The 19,189-nt window shown below is 39.5% G+C and overlaps 1 protein-coding gene across 3 annotated transcripts in view; it reads right to left on the bottom strand.

The window, feature by feature from the left end:
- The window catches only part of plx (PTB_TBC1D1_like and TBC domain-containing protein plx), a 624,596-nt gene that overhangs the window by 51,661 nt on the left and 553,746 nt on the right, over nt 1–19,189 (bottom strand). For all 3 annotated transcript variants that reach the window (XM_067135187.2, XM_067135188.2, XM_067135192.2), the window contains 2 exons: nt 4,847–5,008; nt 2,924–3,493 (listed from right to left, as the gene is read on the bottom strand). In XM_067135187.2, the coding sequence (XP_066991288.2) occupies nt 2,924–3,493; nt 4,847–5,008 (732 nt within the window). The remainder of the gene's footprint in view (nt 1–2,923; nt 3,494–4,846; nt 5,009–19,189) is intronic.

A 19,189-nucleotide genomic window follows, 5' to 3' on the forward strand; every position in this document is an offset into this window, starting at 1 on the left:
TCAGGCAGATGAACTCCTTCAAAAGAGTGGTGGTCCTGCAGTGGAGAAAATGCCACTGAAACTCACTGGGCAGCATCTGCACTCCATGTTAAGGGCAGATGCAACCAGCATCTGGTTTTCATGTTAGGAGTGGCTGTATTATAAAGGGAAAGGAAAGGGAAAACACCCCGGTGCAATGTTTCCCAGGAGAGAGTACACAGAATCGCGGCCCCTAGTCCCAAATGGCCCGTAAGTGGGGAAAGGGGTGCTAAGAATCCCCCGGTGCAGAGTAGTTAAGTCTAGATTTCATATTGCCAGTTGAAATATTAGAAGCCTGAATGCAACAGGGAAGTTAGATAACCTGGTACAAGAAGCAAATTCCCATATTAGGACCAAGTGAATTACATTGGCCAGACTTGGAAATTTGTCATTACGAACAGGGAACGCTCTACTATTCTGGCAGTGACCCACAAAACCATAACAATCGAATGGAGTTAGGAATTTTTGTGCCATCTCAATACAGAAAATATGACAGGAATTTCATACCTATTTCAGAATGGATGATATTGTTACAGATTCAAAGACAACCTTTCAAAATCAACATTACACAAGTATATGCTCTTAGAACAGACAAAGCTTGTGACAATGAAGTCGAGGCATCGTAAGAGATGCTGAGCAATGTATAGGTATACAGCAGACATAACAGCAATGACATCACGATCATTTCAGGTGATTTTATTGCCAAAATTGGAGAAGGAAGAAGATTTGACTTGTTGGGTGACTACGGTCTAACAACTGGAGATAAGACTAATCAAATTTTGTCAAGAAAACAAACTGGTAGTCACTATCACTTGGTACAAAGTGCATACATTGCTTATCACGTGGATCTCACCTTCAGAAGCAAACTCCAGTGAAACAATAAGGAACTGGTTTGATTATATCCTAATTAAAAAGTGATTTAGGAAGATGATCAAAAGAGTGACAACATATCCTGGTGAAGACATTGGCTCCTATCACGTCCCAGTAGTAGCAGATGTACAGTTGAAATTAAAAATGGTTCAACCCAAACAGGTTTCGATCAGAATGGACACTACTAAACTACAAGATACTACAGAGAAATGAAATGAAATGGCATATCGTTTTTAGTGCCGGGAGTGTCCGAGGACATGTTCGGCTCGCCAGGTTCAGGTCTTTTGATTTGACGTCCATAGGCAACCTGCGCGTCATGATGAGGATGAAATGATGATGAAGACGACACATACACCCAGCCCCTGTGCCAACGAAATTAACCAATGACGGTTAAAATCCCCGACCCTGCTGGGAATCAAACCCGGGAACCCTGTGACAAAAGGCCAGCAAGCTAACCATTTAGCCATGGAGCCGGACATACTGCAGAGAGAGAAGCAATTAAAGAAAAGTTTAACAGTAAAACAGGGAATGGCTAACTCACAAATGTTGATAACTCCACAAGAAGGTCAAGGAGGTTTATAAAAAAAAAAAAAAAAAAAAACCTAACATTAGCCACTCTTCTGGACAATGCCAACAGACCCATTCCAGATGAGCAGGAAATTGGGAACACTTGGGAGAAATTCATAAATCAACAGTTCGGGGCTGATAGAGGCGAGAGTAATTCAGTACTGCTGATGGCCCAGAAATAATGAAGGACAAACTGCTTCATGCTGGAGTTCTTTAACTCATAATAAAGCACCAGGGCCTGATCAGATCCCAGCTGAAGTTTTAAAACTGATAATAGAAGACAATATTGATTACATCACCAAGCTCTTTAACATAATATACAGTACAGGAGAAATTCCATGTGACTGGCTACAATCAACTTTCATTTCCATACCACAGTAATCACACCCAAGGAAATAAAATGATTACCGTACCATCTTATAAGTCTAATGAGCCACATGATAAAGATATTTCTGCATATTATGCATGCATGCATAAGATCAAAGATGTAGATGTTAATTCCCATACAGAACCTGAAACTGTTTCATTTACTATTAGAAGACATTCGACAGAATCAAACATGAAAAACTGATCGAGATTTTCCAGTAGAAATAGTTAGACATAAAACATAAAACTGCTGGTCTACTCCACTGAAAAACAAGCATTTATTATTTAATTCAGGGATGAGAAATTATAGTTATTACAAGAGCTTATAAGAGTAGCCTCCCTTGCTCAGGCGACAGCATGCCGGCCTCTCATCGCTGAATTCCGTGGTTCAAATCCCAGTCCCTCTATGTGAGATTTGTGCTGGACAAAGCGGAGGTGGGACAGGTTTTTCTCCGGGTACTCCGGTTTTTCCTGACATAATTCATTCCAGCAACACACTCCAATATAATTTCATTTCATCTGTCATTCATTAATCATTGCCCCAGAGGAGTGCGACAGGCTTCAGCAGCCAGCACAATTCCTATCGTCGCCGCTAGATGGGGGCTTCATTCATTCCATTCCTGACCCGGTCGAATGACAGGAAACAGGCTGTAGATTTTCATTCACAAAACCTTATAAGTTTTTGAGCATTTCGGTATCAATTTTGTATTACACTATACCCATAAATATCACTTCACCATCAGCTCCTCAAGTAGTTTCAAGATACATCTACACAATGTAATACTTATTTATGTACAAATGCTGTGTCCAACAGTCCTTTTCCTTTTTCTTTACCATAATGATAAACTGGATCCTCTACATATTTCTTTTTCAATTAATTTCAATACAGGAAATTACAATATTGAAAATTAAAGAAATTGTAGAATAAAAAAAAGGTATTCTCCCCATACTTACCAAATACTCTTTTTCCTTTTTCTTTACCATAATGATAAACTGGATCCTCTACAGATTTCGTTTTCAATTAATTTCAATATAGGAAATTACAATATTGAAAATTAAACCAATTGTAGAATAAAAAAGATATTATTCTCCCTGTACTTACCAAATACTCTGGTGACAAATCCTAATGGAAACTGAGAAGCGAAAACTGTGAGTATCCATGGAGCAGCATATAGAGTTGGTGCTATCTCATGGGCATCAAAATGCGCATACAGATCTGGGTACTGGTCGTGAAGAAGTCTTGACAATTGATACAGCTGTACTTGTAAAGCCACCATATCAGGTAGATACTGACGTCGCAGACCACGACGAAACATGAGATGCCTCAGGAGAATGAATGCACTCTCCTCAGTCATATGTAACAGCAACACACCAGCAACAAAATTAAGACCTTGGCAATATCCCACTTCTGGGTCCAACAAGGAGTAAGCTTTCAGAAGATTAAATAATGCTAACTGACCAGGGCCCAAGGGAGACGAAAAATACGTGTGGCCAGGAAATGTTCTCCCAAGGTCCACCAGGATGTTGTGGGGGTGAGATGCTAACTGTTTCAGTAGAGACTCATAAGGTACATTGTAGTTTGGAAACTTGGAAGTGTCTGGTGGACCAGTCTTGAGACAATACTGCTCTGCCAGGAACTGCCACACATCACCACGCTTGCTGCGAGGGACACCTAAACAAACAACCAATATTAGTAGCCATTCCTTGTCAACTTCATTTAACAATTCTAGGAATTCAAATAAAATAAATTCACTTTTTTTTCTTTCTGTAATTGTTGGACGCACTTCTCATAACTAATATATAAAGTCTACCGCATGTGACACTCGCATGCTCCCAGCTTGAGTGGTTAAGAGAATCTGATAATGGTGGTATACAACCTGGATTACTGAATCCTCTCAATTAAGATTTATACATCCAGTATATGGCAACACATCACAATTATAGATATTGAAGACTGCATATAGAATACAATACAAAAGGCATAAAATATTACAGTTAAATGTCCAAATCACAAAGAAATTTAACTACTTGATTAGTTGCCATCAGAAAATTAGTGGGGTAGCCTGTATAGGTTCTGGTCTTGCATTACTGTATTATGTGTTATTGCCTTTGGGCAGTAGTATTTTATTCCACCCTTTGGAAGGCATCAGCAGGCTTAGAGTGGTTAGTGCGTAGTTTAAGGCTGACAAGATTTTTTTTTTTCTAGTTGCTTTACGTTGCACCGACACAGACGATGGGATAGGAAAAGCCTAGGAGTTGGAAGGAAGCAACCGTGGCCTTAGTTAAGGTACAGCCCCAGCATTTGCCTGGTATGGAAATGGGAAACCACGGAAAACCAACTTCGGAGCTACCGACAGTGGGATTCGAACCCACTATCTCCCGGATGCAAGCTCACAGCCTTGTGCCCCTGAACACACGGCCAACTCGCCCAGTGACGAGATTCTACAAGACACGTTGAATGTAGGTAGTTTCCTTATGAAGCAGGGCGACATCAACAGTTTCAAGGGCAGGGGTTGAAGTTGCCTTATGTCTGTAGATTTAATCTTCAAGTGCCTTACACACGATCTCTGGGAGGTGCTAAATGAGCATTAGCATTCTGGTTGCCAGACAATCAGCACATCGTACTCTTTCTAACTTGAGTTTAACAAATACAGTAAAAATGAACATAGCCATTCAGATTACTGAATATACACCCTCTCTTACTCCTTTTTTAGAATTTTACTAGTCTTAGAATTTTACTAGTCTAGGCAAGCGAGCAAGAAATAACCTGCACGGTAAGAAGATCAACATTCCTAACATGTAATTTCATGCAACATTATTTTTAGTTTTTATATTCTCACTGCATATTTACCAACAGTAATGCATTAGCTCATGGTGTACGTCAACTCTTTCTCACTTAAGCGTTACATGATAACCAAGTAAAAAAAAAAAATTACCAACACACTCTTACATTTCACAATTAACAGTTCAGTATCAGTTCTGATTCTTACCAATAACATGGATATAAAGTGCCAATATCACTCACCTTGTCGGATGGCTTGTAGCAGCATTTGAGAATCACATCTGGCAGTGATGCGACTTTCCTTGCTCACCAAGAGATCCCATACCTCCATCACCTCACGGACGCAAGAACCAATCTCATCATACTCCAATTTGATGCGCTTCACTGTTGCTTCTTCTTGTCGAGCTGCACAAATCAACATACATCACATTGAGTTATACCAACTTCCATAATGTATAATAATCTAGGAATTTAGTGATGTCACTAACATGAATACTTTGTAAACCTCAAGAATGAGCTACATTTACAAGTGTAATCTGTGTGAAACTGTGACTAGAACAAATCTGAGACTATCGTTCTATCAGATATAATCAGCAATATTTACACTACAGTATTACAAGTAATGCAATAAAGTCTTGGTAATTTGAGGTGGATGAGACCAAGACTACCTCGCACTACAGAAGAACCTTGACTTACAAAATTACTTGAAAAAGCCTATACACACCCTCAAATTTACTAATGTTAAACATTACCGCACAGCAGTTTAGAAAACAAAAATATACTGTACATAGGCCTGTTGCCTTACATTAAAAGAAATTGTCAAGTGTCTTTTGAAAATAAGAAACTACTTGAGTTGAACATTGTAGGGTTGATTTCAGAAGTGATGTAAACAAAAACACATTTATAATTATTTTTTAAATTCTGAACTGTCTTCTTTTCTAACAAACTGCTCTGTTTCCAAGCAGCATTGTAATGCTACCACCTAAACAGCAGGTTGTCCATTGGGGTTGCCTCTGACGTTTACGCTAACTGCCTATAGTACAGCGTTTCCCTCGCTATGACTCCTCAGCAGTACAGTGTATCACAGCCTCATTACTTTCACACTATATTGGTGCACTCATAATTTCTATAATAGAGGTATCTGTATAATTTTCAACTGTTCATCACCTTTTAATCACTTCCAATGTCTGTCTTTCTTAATTTTTCTCCTCCCCACTTTTTTCAAAACATTGTTCCAAGACTTAACTAGTGTTTCTGAATTTATTTCACTCTATGGCTCACCCAACCAGTATCAACATAGCAACCAGTGCTAATACTTGTTCTTGAGGCATTCCAGAACTCTCTGATCCATAGGCTGAATTGAACTAGTAACATTAGGCAGTAAAAATAACTCACTGATAACATCACTCTGCAGTTCATCTTCACTTAGGTGTGGAGCCTGCACTGTCTAGTGTTAAAATGACTTTGCATGTTAAACCTTTCTCATTTAGAAATTTTTTTGTCTGCAGCACAAAATCATTTAAAAATACAATTCTTGAATATTTCCAGGTCTATCCATGCACTTTTCTGATGTGTGTAGTGACAAGCAGCGCTGCCATCAAAATGTGCTGAAATACTCTAGGCTTAGCAGACTTTCGAATAACAAGTTTAAGCTCACGATTTCCAAAAATCTTGGACGCAACCATAACTGTGAGCAGACTGTGCAGACTTGAAATAGACACAATAATGACAATTCCTTTATCAACAGCTCTCAATTTTACCAACAACTATCATAATAACTAAGGATGATCCCTAGCAATAAATTTCTTATAATGCAGTAACAACATCTATCAAGACAGTTCCACAGTACAGCAATGTTCTACATATTTATTTAACCCGTCGTTGGTCGAGGAGTGAGTGCGGCGCTCACTTTCAAATTTATTTTGCTGTAAAAGGCCGTAAACCGCAGGTAGTGATGTGTAACTATGAGTAGCTGTTTGCTGGAATATCTGGAGTGATGGGGATTAGTCACTACCTAACTGAATCATCTCAGTGACTTCAGTGCCACTGAACTGTATACACTACTATGTGCCAGTGAGCGGAGTGCTCACCCTAGACCATCTACGTTATACATTTTTACTGATTTTGTTTAATTTCCGATTTTCGTATTTTGTGTTTAGCTTGTCAAATTCTTACCATTCTTATGATTAATTACCCAGTTCTAATTGTTTTTCCATTTTTATGTGTAGTTTATTTTTACATTGTGAATGGTGAATATCAATGACCAATTGGCTTGAAGAGGAACCGGACCATAAAGAGAATATGTTTCAGAACGGTAACAGTTCTTCTGATGAATCTCCGAGGTAGATGAGGTTGGAAATATTGACCACAATAGCAAAGTGGTGAAGATGAAGAGAAAAGAATTGCCGTTAGTTTTGGGCCTTATTACACCAATCATGACAAGACAACACAATGAATAATCCACGTACCATATCTGTGCAGACGCAGACCAAGGGGGAGCATCGTAATTCACCTTCCAGGAGTGACAGGGAAGGCCAGGAATTCAGAGACAATTACCGAAGTATGGAGACTCTTTTTTCCAGTGCCGGTTCTTGAAGAAATAACCTACCATACGAATTTACGGATGAGAAAATTAGAGTAAAGTACATGCGTATGTTAGATGTGGTTGATACAATCTAGAAGAAATTAAAGCCCTTACGGGATTGCTTTAGATGACTGGGGGGATGAAATCTTCCCACGTAAGCATGTTAGATTTTTGGGCAAATGACGCAACTGCACCTGAAATATTTAATTTTGTTATGAGCTACAGATGCTTTTATTTATTGCTTAGTGCCCATCACTTTGAGAATATGTTACATTGGTGGAATAAACTCACAAATCATTATGAACTGCAATACTGGAGAAAAGCTTTCAAGAAGAAAATTCCCAAACACCTTTGGTCTAGATCTTATAAAGACATAAGAGCTTCATATAACGATCTAAAATGTGATCTAGCGGGCGAGATGGCCATGCGGTTAGGGGCACGCAGCTGTGAACTTGCATCCAGGAGATAGTGCACTCGAGCCTATTGTCCGCAGCCCTGGAGATGGTTTTGCGTGGTTTCCCCATTTTCACACCAGGCAAATGCTGGGGCTGTACCTTAAATAAGGCCATGGCTGCGGCCGCTTCCTTCCCACTCCCAGGCCTTTCCTATCGCATAGTCGGCATAAGACCTATCTGTGTCGGTGCGACATTAAACAAATTGTAAAAAATGCAGTCTGCAGCTTAAAAATAGGATAATAAAGATAAACCTCCCCAAAAAATAACAAAGTAAAAATAGTCTACAAAAGTTAAGAAAACCTCACCAAGGACGATAGGTGAGCGCTGCGCTCCCCCTCGACCATCCGCGTTCGTCTGTTAGGCTAGACCAATGGCGGGTTAAAATGAGCATACAATTTGTGAAGAAATATTTGGTGCAAAGCAAGTTTTAAAATTTCCTTTTTACCATTAAATGAACATTTTAAAGACAACTACAGTGATACAATCTTTTAATTATTGAAGAATGCCCTTTTAGTATCTAAGACTACGCATGTGTTCAGGTGAGGATGGCTCATTCATAAGGCCAAACCTACTTCTGTGTCCCAATATAAAATATAATTGTATTTCAAAAGAATATTGTATTGATTAGTTGGAACATCCCCTCCTTGAATTTAAAATAAAATCCTTGAAATTCTGTACAAAATTGCACAATCAACTGAGAACTTCTCACCACACACCTGTAGTTACCATAAACTACAACTCTTTTTTTTTTCCACTGAAGATTTCTTCATTAATTCAAATTTTTCAGCTTGGATTTAAGGGAATATCGAACTATCGAGATTCGAAACACCAAGACTCTAATGAAGTATTTTAGTTTACACCACTGTAACTAAACAACTGAACCAGAGTTCGTTCCTCTTTACAGATATTAAGAATGTCAAGAAAATGGTATAGATAAAGACCCAGTTGCTAGGAGATTATAGGAGAAAGAAGATTACAAAGAAAGATCTCAGCCAAATTACCTAAGAATGAAAAAAAAAGGAGTAGAGGAAGAGTGGCTGTCATTCAAGAACACCCTGGTTTCAGAAGCTGAATCGCTATGTGGAAAGACAAGTGCAATATAAAGGGAGAAAGTACCACCATGGTGGAATAAGAGGGTGAAAACCGCTGTGAAGGAAAGAATTGCAGCAAAGGAAAGGCTAGATAACGAGAAACAGAAATCAGTCCACCAAGAAAATGACTTTCAGTACCTGGCACAGGAGTTATGGAACAAAAAACTATTTGTGAAGCAACATTAAAGAAAAAAAAGGAAAAGTGTTGGGACAAGTTCACTACCAGGCTAACAGAAGACTGAAAGTAATAGGAAGTTGCTTCATTAAGTAGTCAAGAATAAAAGCGAGTATGGCAATATTTTTACTGAAACAAATGATGAGAACCTGGTGAAGACAGATAAAGGCAGAGAAGAAATGAAGAACTACTTCAATACTTTATTAAATGGAGAAAGTCTTCAAAATTATATCAGTGAAGACTGCAGTTTAAGTGCGAGTGATGGAGCACAACACCAACTAACATGGCTAGAAGTTGAGTCTGAGCTGAAGAACATGAGAAATGGCAAGTCCCCAGGGTTTCATGACCTTACTGCTGACATGACAAAGGCAACTGGAGCACAAGGCATACAATGGTTGTATACAGCACTCTCTGTCCTCAGGAAAGAGAAAAGGATAACAGAGGACTGGAGGAAAATATCATTATCTACATGTATAAAAAGGGAAACAGGAAGAAATGTGGAAATTATAGTCATCACTCTACTTTCTCACTCACTTAAACTTTTGGGGAAGATAAGTTAAAAAAGAATCAGGAATATAGTAGAACCGTTATTGGAGGAGGGGCAACATGAGTTCAGGAAGAGCCAAAGCACTACAGAACTCCTTTTTGCCATCAGAATGCTAAAAGACAAGCACTGGGAATACGGTAAGAAATTAGTGATGGTTTATATGGACATTGAGAAGGCCTACGACAGTGTGCCTAAGAAGATAATTTGGGAATGCCTAGAAGGTATAAGTGTGCCAAACTTCCCAACTGATAAAGTAAAGATCCTCTATCAAAAATACTTTAGCTGTGTCCAAGTAGGGGATGGAAGATCAGATTGGTTTGAAACCAAAAGAATAGTACAGCAGGGAAGTGCCTTATCACCACTCCTGTTCATCACTGTCATGAATCAGATCATAAAATCCATCAAAGAACGTTGCAAAGAGCCTAACACTAATATTTGCAGATGATGTTCTAATCTGGAGAGAAAATGAAGCCGAAGTACAGAAGAAACTAAATCATTGGAATGGCAAGTTTAAAGAACATCGACTAAACATCAGTAAAACAAAAACTGTTGAAATGACTATCAACAGGAAAGGCACAGATTCAAACATTTTTCTGGAAGGAACTTGGTTATAATCTGTTTCTAACTTCAAATACCTTGGAAGCAACATTTCAAAAGATAACACAAATAAACCAAGAAATTAGGACTCAGAAAGAAATGAAAATCCTGAGCCTGTTTCCAGTCATTCAACCGGGTCAAGAATGGAATGAACGAAGCCCCCATCTAGTGGCAAGGATAGGAAATGTGCCAGCTGCCGAAGCCGGTCGCACTCCTCTGGGGCAATGATAAATGACTGACAAATGAAATGTTAATAGTGTGTGTTGCTGGAATGAAAGATGACAGGGAAAACCGGAGTACCCGGAGAAAAACCTGTCCTGCCTCCACTTTGTCCAGCACAAATCTCATATGGAGCGACCGGGATTTGAACCACGGTATCCAGCGGCGAGAGTCTGGCGCGCTGCCGCCTGAGGCATGGAGGCTTACTTAATAGAACTAAGAAAGCTTCTCAATTTTATTTTCAAGTGAGAAATCTTCTCTGGGATAATAAAATATCCCAGAAAGCAAAACTGATCATGTTTCATACCTACTTCATTCCAATTCTCACTTTTGGACTTGAAACATGTAATCTTTATAAGAAGGCTAATAGTAAAATACAGTCAACAGAAATGAAATTAATAAATAATGTTATTTGCTTTATGTCCCACTAACTACTTTTATGGTTTTTGGAGACAGCAAGGTGCCAAAATTTAGTCACACAGGAGTTGATTTACGTGCCAGTAAATCCACCAACACAAAGCTGACATATTACGCACCTTCAAATACCACTGGACTGAGCCAGGATCGAACCTGACAAGTCGGGGTCAGAAGGCTAGCGCCGCAACCATCTCAGCTACACAGCCTGGCGGTTGTAGTGTTTCTTGTTTATAATGGGATTACTGATAACTAGGACCCAGATTCTTATGTAATATAAAGTGCAAAATATGTACATAAAAATGTAGAAAACATCAGTGAAATATGTAATTAAATATGTAATATTCATGAAATATGTAATGTTCATAAAATGTGTAATACTATTAACGTACAAAATTTACAAAAATGTTTGTATATTCCTTTTATGAGAGGAGATCAAATATAAACAGGATTTTATTTTTTATTTAAATTCATTTATTGAAAAACACAAAGCAATTAATTTTATTTTTCCACATAGTTTCCTGCTTTGGAAATGCATTTGTCCCAGCACATGGGCTGATTTTTGATGCCCTCATCATAAAAAGAACAGGGTCGCGTCACCAGCCAGTTGCGCACAAAGTCTTCCCCACTCTTGACATCTTCAAATCGTTGCCTTCCTAGGGCTTCATTAAGCGGTCCGAACAAATGGAAATCGCAGAGCGATAAGTCCGGGCTGTAAGGAGAATAATCAAGTGTAGTCCAGTGCATTTCCTGTAGCTGGAGACAGTCAGAGCTTCAGTATAGGGCCGCGCATTATCGTGGAGGAGGATGGCCTGTCGAGTCGGTTGGTCTTGTCTTTTGCGGCGATATGCAACTCACAGTAGTAAGCAGCATTGACTGTGCGTCGCTCATGCAAAATATCACAGCAAAATGCCTCGCCGATCGAAAAAATGGTTGCAAGAACCTTGCTAGCTGACAGTCGAGTCTTGGCTTTCACTGGTGCTGCCTCCCCTTTCTTCCGCCACTCCTTACTGGCTTGTTTAGATTCGGGTGTAGTGATGGACCCATACTTCATTGCAGGTGACGATTCGAATAAAAAATGAATCACCTTCTTCCAGTAGCCCCCCCGCCCCAATTTTGGAGAAAATATTACATTTTTACTCCATTTTAGTCGGCTGAAACTAGGAATGATAGGAATTATTTAAAAAAGCCATTTGTATAAGCCCTGTTGTCTTATCAGATAATTCTTGTCTTTATTTTCTTTAATCATTACCAAAATTATTAGTGGAAATATGCACAAAATGTCCTTCGTCCCAGCTAACTGATTTGTATAGCGCCACAGCAAATAGTGGAGACTTCACATGTGCTGTGAGGAAGGGTACCATGGCTGTATTTTTTTGCTAAGGTCATAGACACTGAGGTATGATTCACCACCTTGCCGCGTGCATTCGTCAGTCTCTTTAGTGTCTGTTTTAGTTTTTTGGTTTTTTTTTTTAAGTTTTGATGTATATCCCCCCCTCCCTCTGCTATATCACACAAACCCAGGTACTGATTGTTGGCTGGTTTTTTTTTTTTTTTTTTTTTTTTTTTTTGCCACCGCGCTTTCAATTTCCAATCGCCGCTACTGCCTTCTTCCGTAAACCTTACTGTAAGCCTCTGACAGCCCTCCAAATGTCTCGACTTCAGATTTTCAGTCAAAAGGCGCGGGACCCATCTGGAACACACTTTACGGAACTGTAGGTCATTTGTGAGGATTGCTTAACAGCTCCTATAACTGATTACAACTTGTTCTGCAATTTCTGATACTCTCGCCCATCGATCATCGTTAATAGTGTCTTTAAATGCATGAATGTTTTCATTGTAATGCTGGTCCCAGGACGGCGATGTTGCTGATTTTCCACACGTTCTCGTCCTTCCTTGAACTTTTTATGCAAACACACGCATCCTTGACAGTGTTTGATCACTGAACTGTGTAGTCAATCTCTGGCAAATTTCCGGTGCTGTAACTCCTTCACGAGCAAGAAATTTTATAAGTCTACATTGCACAGTGAAGGGATGCACCTGTTGTTCCGAAATCGTGAGCATTACTAACCAAACGGCACGCTCTCCCAAATCCTAACGGTCCCGCCTAAGCATAGCAGAAGCGTGGGGCTAGTCCTACCAACTGTTGATGTTGAAGAACAAAAATCCTGTTTATATGTGATTGACCTTCGTATTGAAAATGAAAACCTACAACCTCTTTTCCAGTCATAGTCCGGGTCAGGGATGTAATGAATGAAACATATATAGGCTGTTATTACAATGGGGTCACCACTCCCAAGGTGATTTATTAATGAGTGATAAATGCTATGAAATGAGAATGGAGAGTGTTGCTGGAATGAAAGATGACAGGGAAAACCGGAGTGCCCGGAGAAAAACCTGTCCCGCCTCCGCTTTGTCCAGCACAAATCTCACATGGAGTCACCAGGATTTGAACCACGGTATCCAGCGGTGAGAGGCCGACGCGCTGCCGTCTGAGCCACGTAGGTTCCCTGACCTTCGTATTATGACTTATTATTATGATATGAGACAAAAAAATTGGTTTTTATCCAGGTACCGGTACTCCAGTTTTCCCTGTCATGACTGGAAACAGGCTGTAGATTTTCATTTTCAGTTGGAAAGGTCCATAATTGCTAAATTTAAGTGTCCCATACAACCCTACAAAGTAAGATTTCATCATCTCATGACTGCCTTCAGCATGCTGTCTTTTGATGTTCTCACTCACTCATATACTTAGAACATTGAAGTCATGAAACAGGAATACCCTGGCAATGAAAGTCCTTTATACAACAATAAACACTAGCAATTATGGCAATATTTGTGTATGTTAAAAACTGTAGGCTAATGTTTAAAAAGTAGGCAGAAAACAGCACAGAAGAAATGGCTGCTGGAAAACAGCAATGTTGATTTGAAATATGAAAAGTAGCGATCTTGCCCAAAATATGTCCGATATTTCTCTACTTTACAGTACTCTAAAATTTGTTATAACAGTGCAACCTTGTAATTAAAACATGAAAGTTCAATTTTCATTTTGAATGATACTCTTTGAACAGAATCGGTGGAAATATTTTCAGATAAGTTGTTTCTACATAAAGTGACAATGTGTAAAAATTACCTGGAAATATTTGTTTCCAAATTTGCGGTATTGTTCTATGTTTTTTTTTCATAAGCGTGGATACTTCCTTATTCTTCAATTAGTTGCTCAAGAGTCATTTTTAAATAAGCAAAGACTGTGCTGAATGAGAGATAATAACACCAGTTTTCAGTGCGCAATGACACCACACAGCTATATAGTCCAGCGTGCATGCCCATCCAGCGTGAAGCCAAGAATCACACACTCCACGATGCAGCTAACGTAGCGAACACAACGAACCTATTGATAGATTATAGTGGCCATTTTGCAGCTCAGGACATTCATGATATTCTGACATAATCCCAAGGACCTATCCAGCATGAAAGTTATCACAGAGAAGACTTAAGTCAAATAACAGAGAAAGAGGTGAATGTGATACTATTCAAAATGAAAACTGATACAATTCCTCGCCCAGATGACAATACAGTAACAGTTTTAAAAGTTTTTAAATTTCTCTCTTTTAGGGACAGCAGTGCTCTGTTTCAATCAAGTCCCATCTGAATTTAGAAGAGGTAGAACAGTACTAATTTCCAATGGTGGTAGAACAGATAACTTAAAAATTAGCAGCCAATAACTCCACTGCCTGACAAAAAAATTGAAGCACCCAGAAGAAATGGTTGGATGTCACTGTAACTTCATACATGTACACACCATCGGTGGGTATGCATATGAATAGAGTTGCAATCTTCTGTAACAGGTAGAATGGCCACCAGAGTGCATTAGTGTTGTTCCCAGGCCTGGTTTTTCTTTCTTTATTCATGTCAGAAGTACAAACTTTACATACGGATATCTTTTATAAAACATGATATCTACATTCCTACTACATAAATATACAGGTCTATTATACAAACAATCACAGATAAAGCAACAATTTGAGAGCTAGATGATTCTTGCCCAGTATTGGGTGACATTAATTGCTTGAGAAATCCCACTTCTGGCTAATTTACTTTTGTTCTGCTGACTTCTGTACGGAGTTTGTTAAGGGCTTTCCATACTGTCCACTTCTGCTGGTGTGCACATGGAAGACTTTCCTTTGGCTCTATCCAGTTGGAAAGGTGGTTGATTCTTTCTTTCCACGTTTTGATCCTGGCATTCTCTGCTTTCCCCTCAAGCTTAACTGATGGCTAGGTGGTGTCCATAGAGAGGATGTGCTTCTGAAGTAGATGATTGGAGCCTTTCTTTGTTAGCTGCTACCTCCCTACAAATCTCACCAGGAGCAATATCAACTAACAGTTGTATCTTCTCAATGGGTGTAGGTTTCAAGCATCCAGTAATGATCCTGCAACTTCTGTTGAGAGTGATATCGAGCTGCTTCATATGAGCTGACCTGTACCAAACCGGGGAGGCATATTCTCCTGCAGAGTAGCATAGAGCCAGAACTGATGTTCTAATTGTTTGTGGTTGTGTTCCCCAACTTGTTCCTGACAATTGAATAGAATGGTTTTTTTCTAGGAGCTATCTTTTGTTTTAAGTTTTGGCAATATTTCTTAAAAGTTAATGTGTGATCAAGCATAACTCCCAGGTACCTTGGTGTAAAGTAATGTTCCAGTAAGTTCCCTTTCCATAGTACTTTCAGTTTCTGAGAGTGCTGTGCATGCTGCAGATGGAACACGCAAATTTGAGTCTTAGCTGGATTTGGTTTCAGTTGGTCTTTCTCATAATATGTACCTAACTCTTCTAATGCAGCAGTTAAAGAGATTTCTGCTTCATCAAAGGTATCAGTTCGGGTAGCAAGTGCCAGGTCATCAGCATAGATAAAGCTTTTAGTATTTTCTGGTAATGGCTGGTCATTAGTGTAGATGTTGAAAAGAACAGGAGCCAGTACACTGCCTTGAGGTAGTCCATTTCTTTGATTTCTCTATCTGCTTCGGCATCCTTGGAATTCAACAAAAAGCGACGATTTTCCAGGACAGCAGCTATCATTTTGGTTACCTTGATGTCTTGTAATCATTCTGTGACGCTTGGGTAATAATATCCTGTGATTTACTGTATCGTAAGTGGTTGATAGATCCACAAAAGCCACCTCAGTGATCTTCATTTCAAACCTGTCCTCAATGTGCTGGGTTAGATGTAGAATCTGTGCTGTGCAACTCTTTCCTGGGCGGAAGCCACATTGCTGAGGGATCAGGACTTTGTCTGCTACTCTCATTAAGCGACTGAGCAACATTCTTTCCATTATTTTGTATAGGTGGCAGAGTAAGGAGATTGGTCTGAAATTTAACGGGTCTGAATGTTCCTTTTCAGGTTTCAGAAATGCAGTCACCCTGGATTTTCTACATATTTTTGGAATTTTCAGGGAAGTAAAACAGTTGTTGAAGAAGTTCAAAATCCATTCCTGTGTGGTTGAACTGAAGTGTTTTATTTGCTCTGTTGTGATATCAACCAGGCCTGGTAAGGTATAAGGGTTTTGAACAGAGTCAGATATAGAGGGATCACTGAAGGTCACTGAGATGCTGCATACTCATGTTAGACAGAGTTATCAGCACCTGACAGAGTTTGAAAGGGGCCTCATTGTTGATCTCCATTTGGCTGGCTGGTCGAATCGTGCAATATCTAAATTTGTTGGGCATTCGGATGTGACAGTGGCCCAATGTTGGACTGCATGGGAACATAAGGGCAGGCATACTCATCGTCAAAGTTCCAGCTGACCATGTCTGAGCACCACAAGCAAGGATCACAGTATTGTGTACCGAGCACATCTGTGCCTGCCATTTGAGAACAAGTAATGGACTCCCTGCAATGTTCTGTGTCATCCCGCATCATTGGTTGGAGACTAGCAGCAGCCAGACTATGGAATTACCGCTAACACCACAACACTAAACAGCTGCGTTTGGGATGGTGCTGTGACCAAGAAGCAAGGACTGTGATGAATGGTGTTGCATTGTGTTCAGCACTACCCCGGATGACCATCGTCTGCGAGTATGGCAGCAACCCGGGGAGAGGTCCCATTCTTCCAATGTTTTGGAGAGGCACAGTGGTGTTACTCCTGTTGTTATGGTGTGGGGAGCCACTGACTATGACTTCAGGTCACAGCTGGCAGCGAATGAGGGAACTCTGACGGCACAATGGTACGACACAGACATCCTGCGTCATGTGTTAGCTCTCGTGCGACAGTATCGCGGTGCAATTTTTCAAGTGGGCAATGCTCATCCACACACGGCACGTGTCTCTATGAACTGTCTGAATGACATTGAGGTACTCCCGTGGCCAGCAAGATGCCCAGATCTGTCCCCGATAGAACGTGCATGGAACCATGTCAACACCATCCCAGTGCCAGTAACTCGGATATTAAAGATGAGTTACAACGGTTGTGGGCCAGCTTGGCTCAGGAGAGGATACAACGGATTTATGACACCCTTCTCAACCGAATCAGTGCATGCATCCAGGCCAAAGGAGGTGCAATGTCATACTGATAAGCAGGTTTATATTGCCAAGTTCTTTGTAAATTTGATTTCATTTTTGTAATCACTGAAATAACATCACATATCCTCTCAACACACGAAGTTTCATTTTATTTCCTCCTTCCCTTATGGGTGCTTCAAATTTTTTGGTCAGAAAGTGTATTTTCTCTGTTGTAACAAGAGTAATATTAACAAGAATTTGGTTTATATTTTCATGGTAATATGTCACTCTCCGGTCATCAAAAATGTGAAATAACTTATTCTTATTATTACAATGCCTTACTTATGTCAAGGAAAGCAATGCAAAGAACTCTCTTCTCTCTTTGCCACTTACTGAGCAAATTGGCCATACAGTTAGGGTTGAACAGCAGTGATTTTGCATTCGGGAGATATTTGTTTTGAATCCCACTGTCAGCATCCCTGGAGATGGTTTTCTGTGGTTTTCCATTTTCACACCAGTTAAATGCTGGGCCTTAATTAAGGCCACTTATTGTATTGATTAGGTGGTGAAATCAATGAATTAACTTATTGTTATTATTCCAATCAAATATCATCCATACGGATCAAGAATGATATTTATCATATGTAATAAGATAGGCATTTGAATCAATAAGCTATATTCATACAAAGAGATCGCTATCTGAAAGTGCTGTTGCAAACAACTTGAAATCATTAATTTGAGAGTTATTATTAGATAATGAAATTCAGATTGAAGTTCATCCTAATGAAACTGTACCGGAAGGTACACCCCAACGCCGCGCATTCAAATTCAGTGACTAAACGAACCCTTCTATTGGTAAAAATAATGAAACTGAAACTACACCAACTTAGAACTTTACTCAGAAGATGTCACCACAGAAATATGATGTAATTTTATTATTGTGCAGTTGCCTAAACTCAGTGAATTTATCCTTGTTTTGTTTGCCATTCATCAAGAAGTTTGGACATTCTTCTACAGATGACACTACTAAAAACTATGATCATGCACCCTGGTGCGAGGTGTAAGAAGTTAAGATTTAAAGAAGTTTTGTATTTCTAGATTTTTGTAACCGAATGATGTTCATTTATTTTTGGGTTGACAATATTTCCTTTTTCTTTTCCACCAGTTTTGAATCTAGCCAATCCCTAATTTCTGTAATTAATTTTCCACCTATCAAAGGCTTCTTGTTCAATTCTGAGTGTTACTTTTGAAATCTACCAATAAAATTGAGAGGGTGTGGCTAGTTTATTCTTGAATGATCTCTAACCTTCCCTGAGGGTTTATAAACTGTGGCTTTTCTCATTTCTTGGCCAACTGATCGTCATCTTATGGAGTGTGTGTGTCAAAGCAGGAGGCGGGCGGTTTCTTTCGTCGGTCTACAGAACATTTACAAGGTAATGGCCACGTAACTTTATTCTTTCTTGCTAACCTCCTCAGTTTAACCTGAGGGAAAGGTCTGACTCTTTAGTATGTAACAACCTTTTTTACAATGTAAATCTTCTTCAGCTATTGTAAAAACCTTCATAAAATCTTTAACTGTAAATCAGGGATAGAGAGTGATGTACCCTCTCGAGTTGCCCTTCATCTTGGTTTGAGGTGACTACGTTTTGTAATAGTTTTCTGCCTGTAATGTATTAAAGTAAATTCTATATGAGTCACCTCAGTAGTTTGGGAATAGCCCCTGTTTTATCAGCCTAGAGCCCCTCAGGATTTTTAGTGTTCATACCTAGGAGTGCAAGTATACGCCTCCACTCATTTTGTGTTCGGGCCATTAATTTAACCTGTTATTCTTTTTCCATGAAGGCCCAGTAGGTTAGGTATTAAATACCCCTGTATAAATTATTTTCAAATCTTAAGTGGTGCCCGAGAGGCCAGTAACTGTAAGTTGATGTTGCTTTGAGTAGGCTGAAAGAAAACGGAGAGCCTGTTAGCTTTCTTTTAAGTTTTGTAATTGTAAAGTGTGCCTCTGGGA

This window comes from Anabrus simplex, chromosome 1 (genome assembly GCF_040414725.1).
Source record: "Anabrus simplex isolate iqAnaSimp1 chromosome 1, ASM4041472v1, whole genome shotgun sequence".
NCBI lineage: Eukaryota > Metazoa > Arthropoda > Insecta > Orthoptera > Tettigoniidae > Anabrus > Anabrus simplex.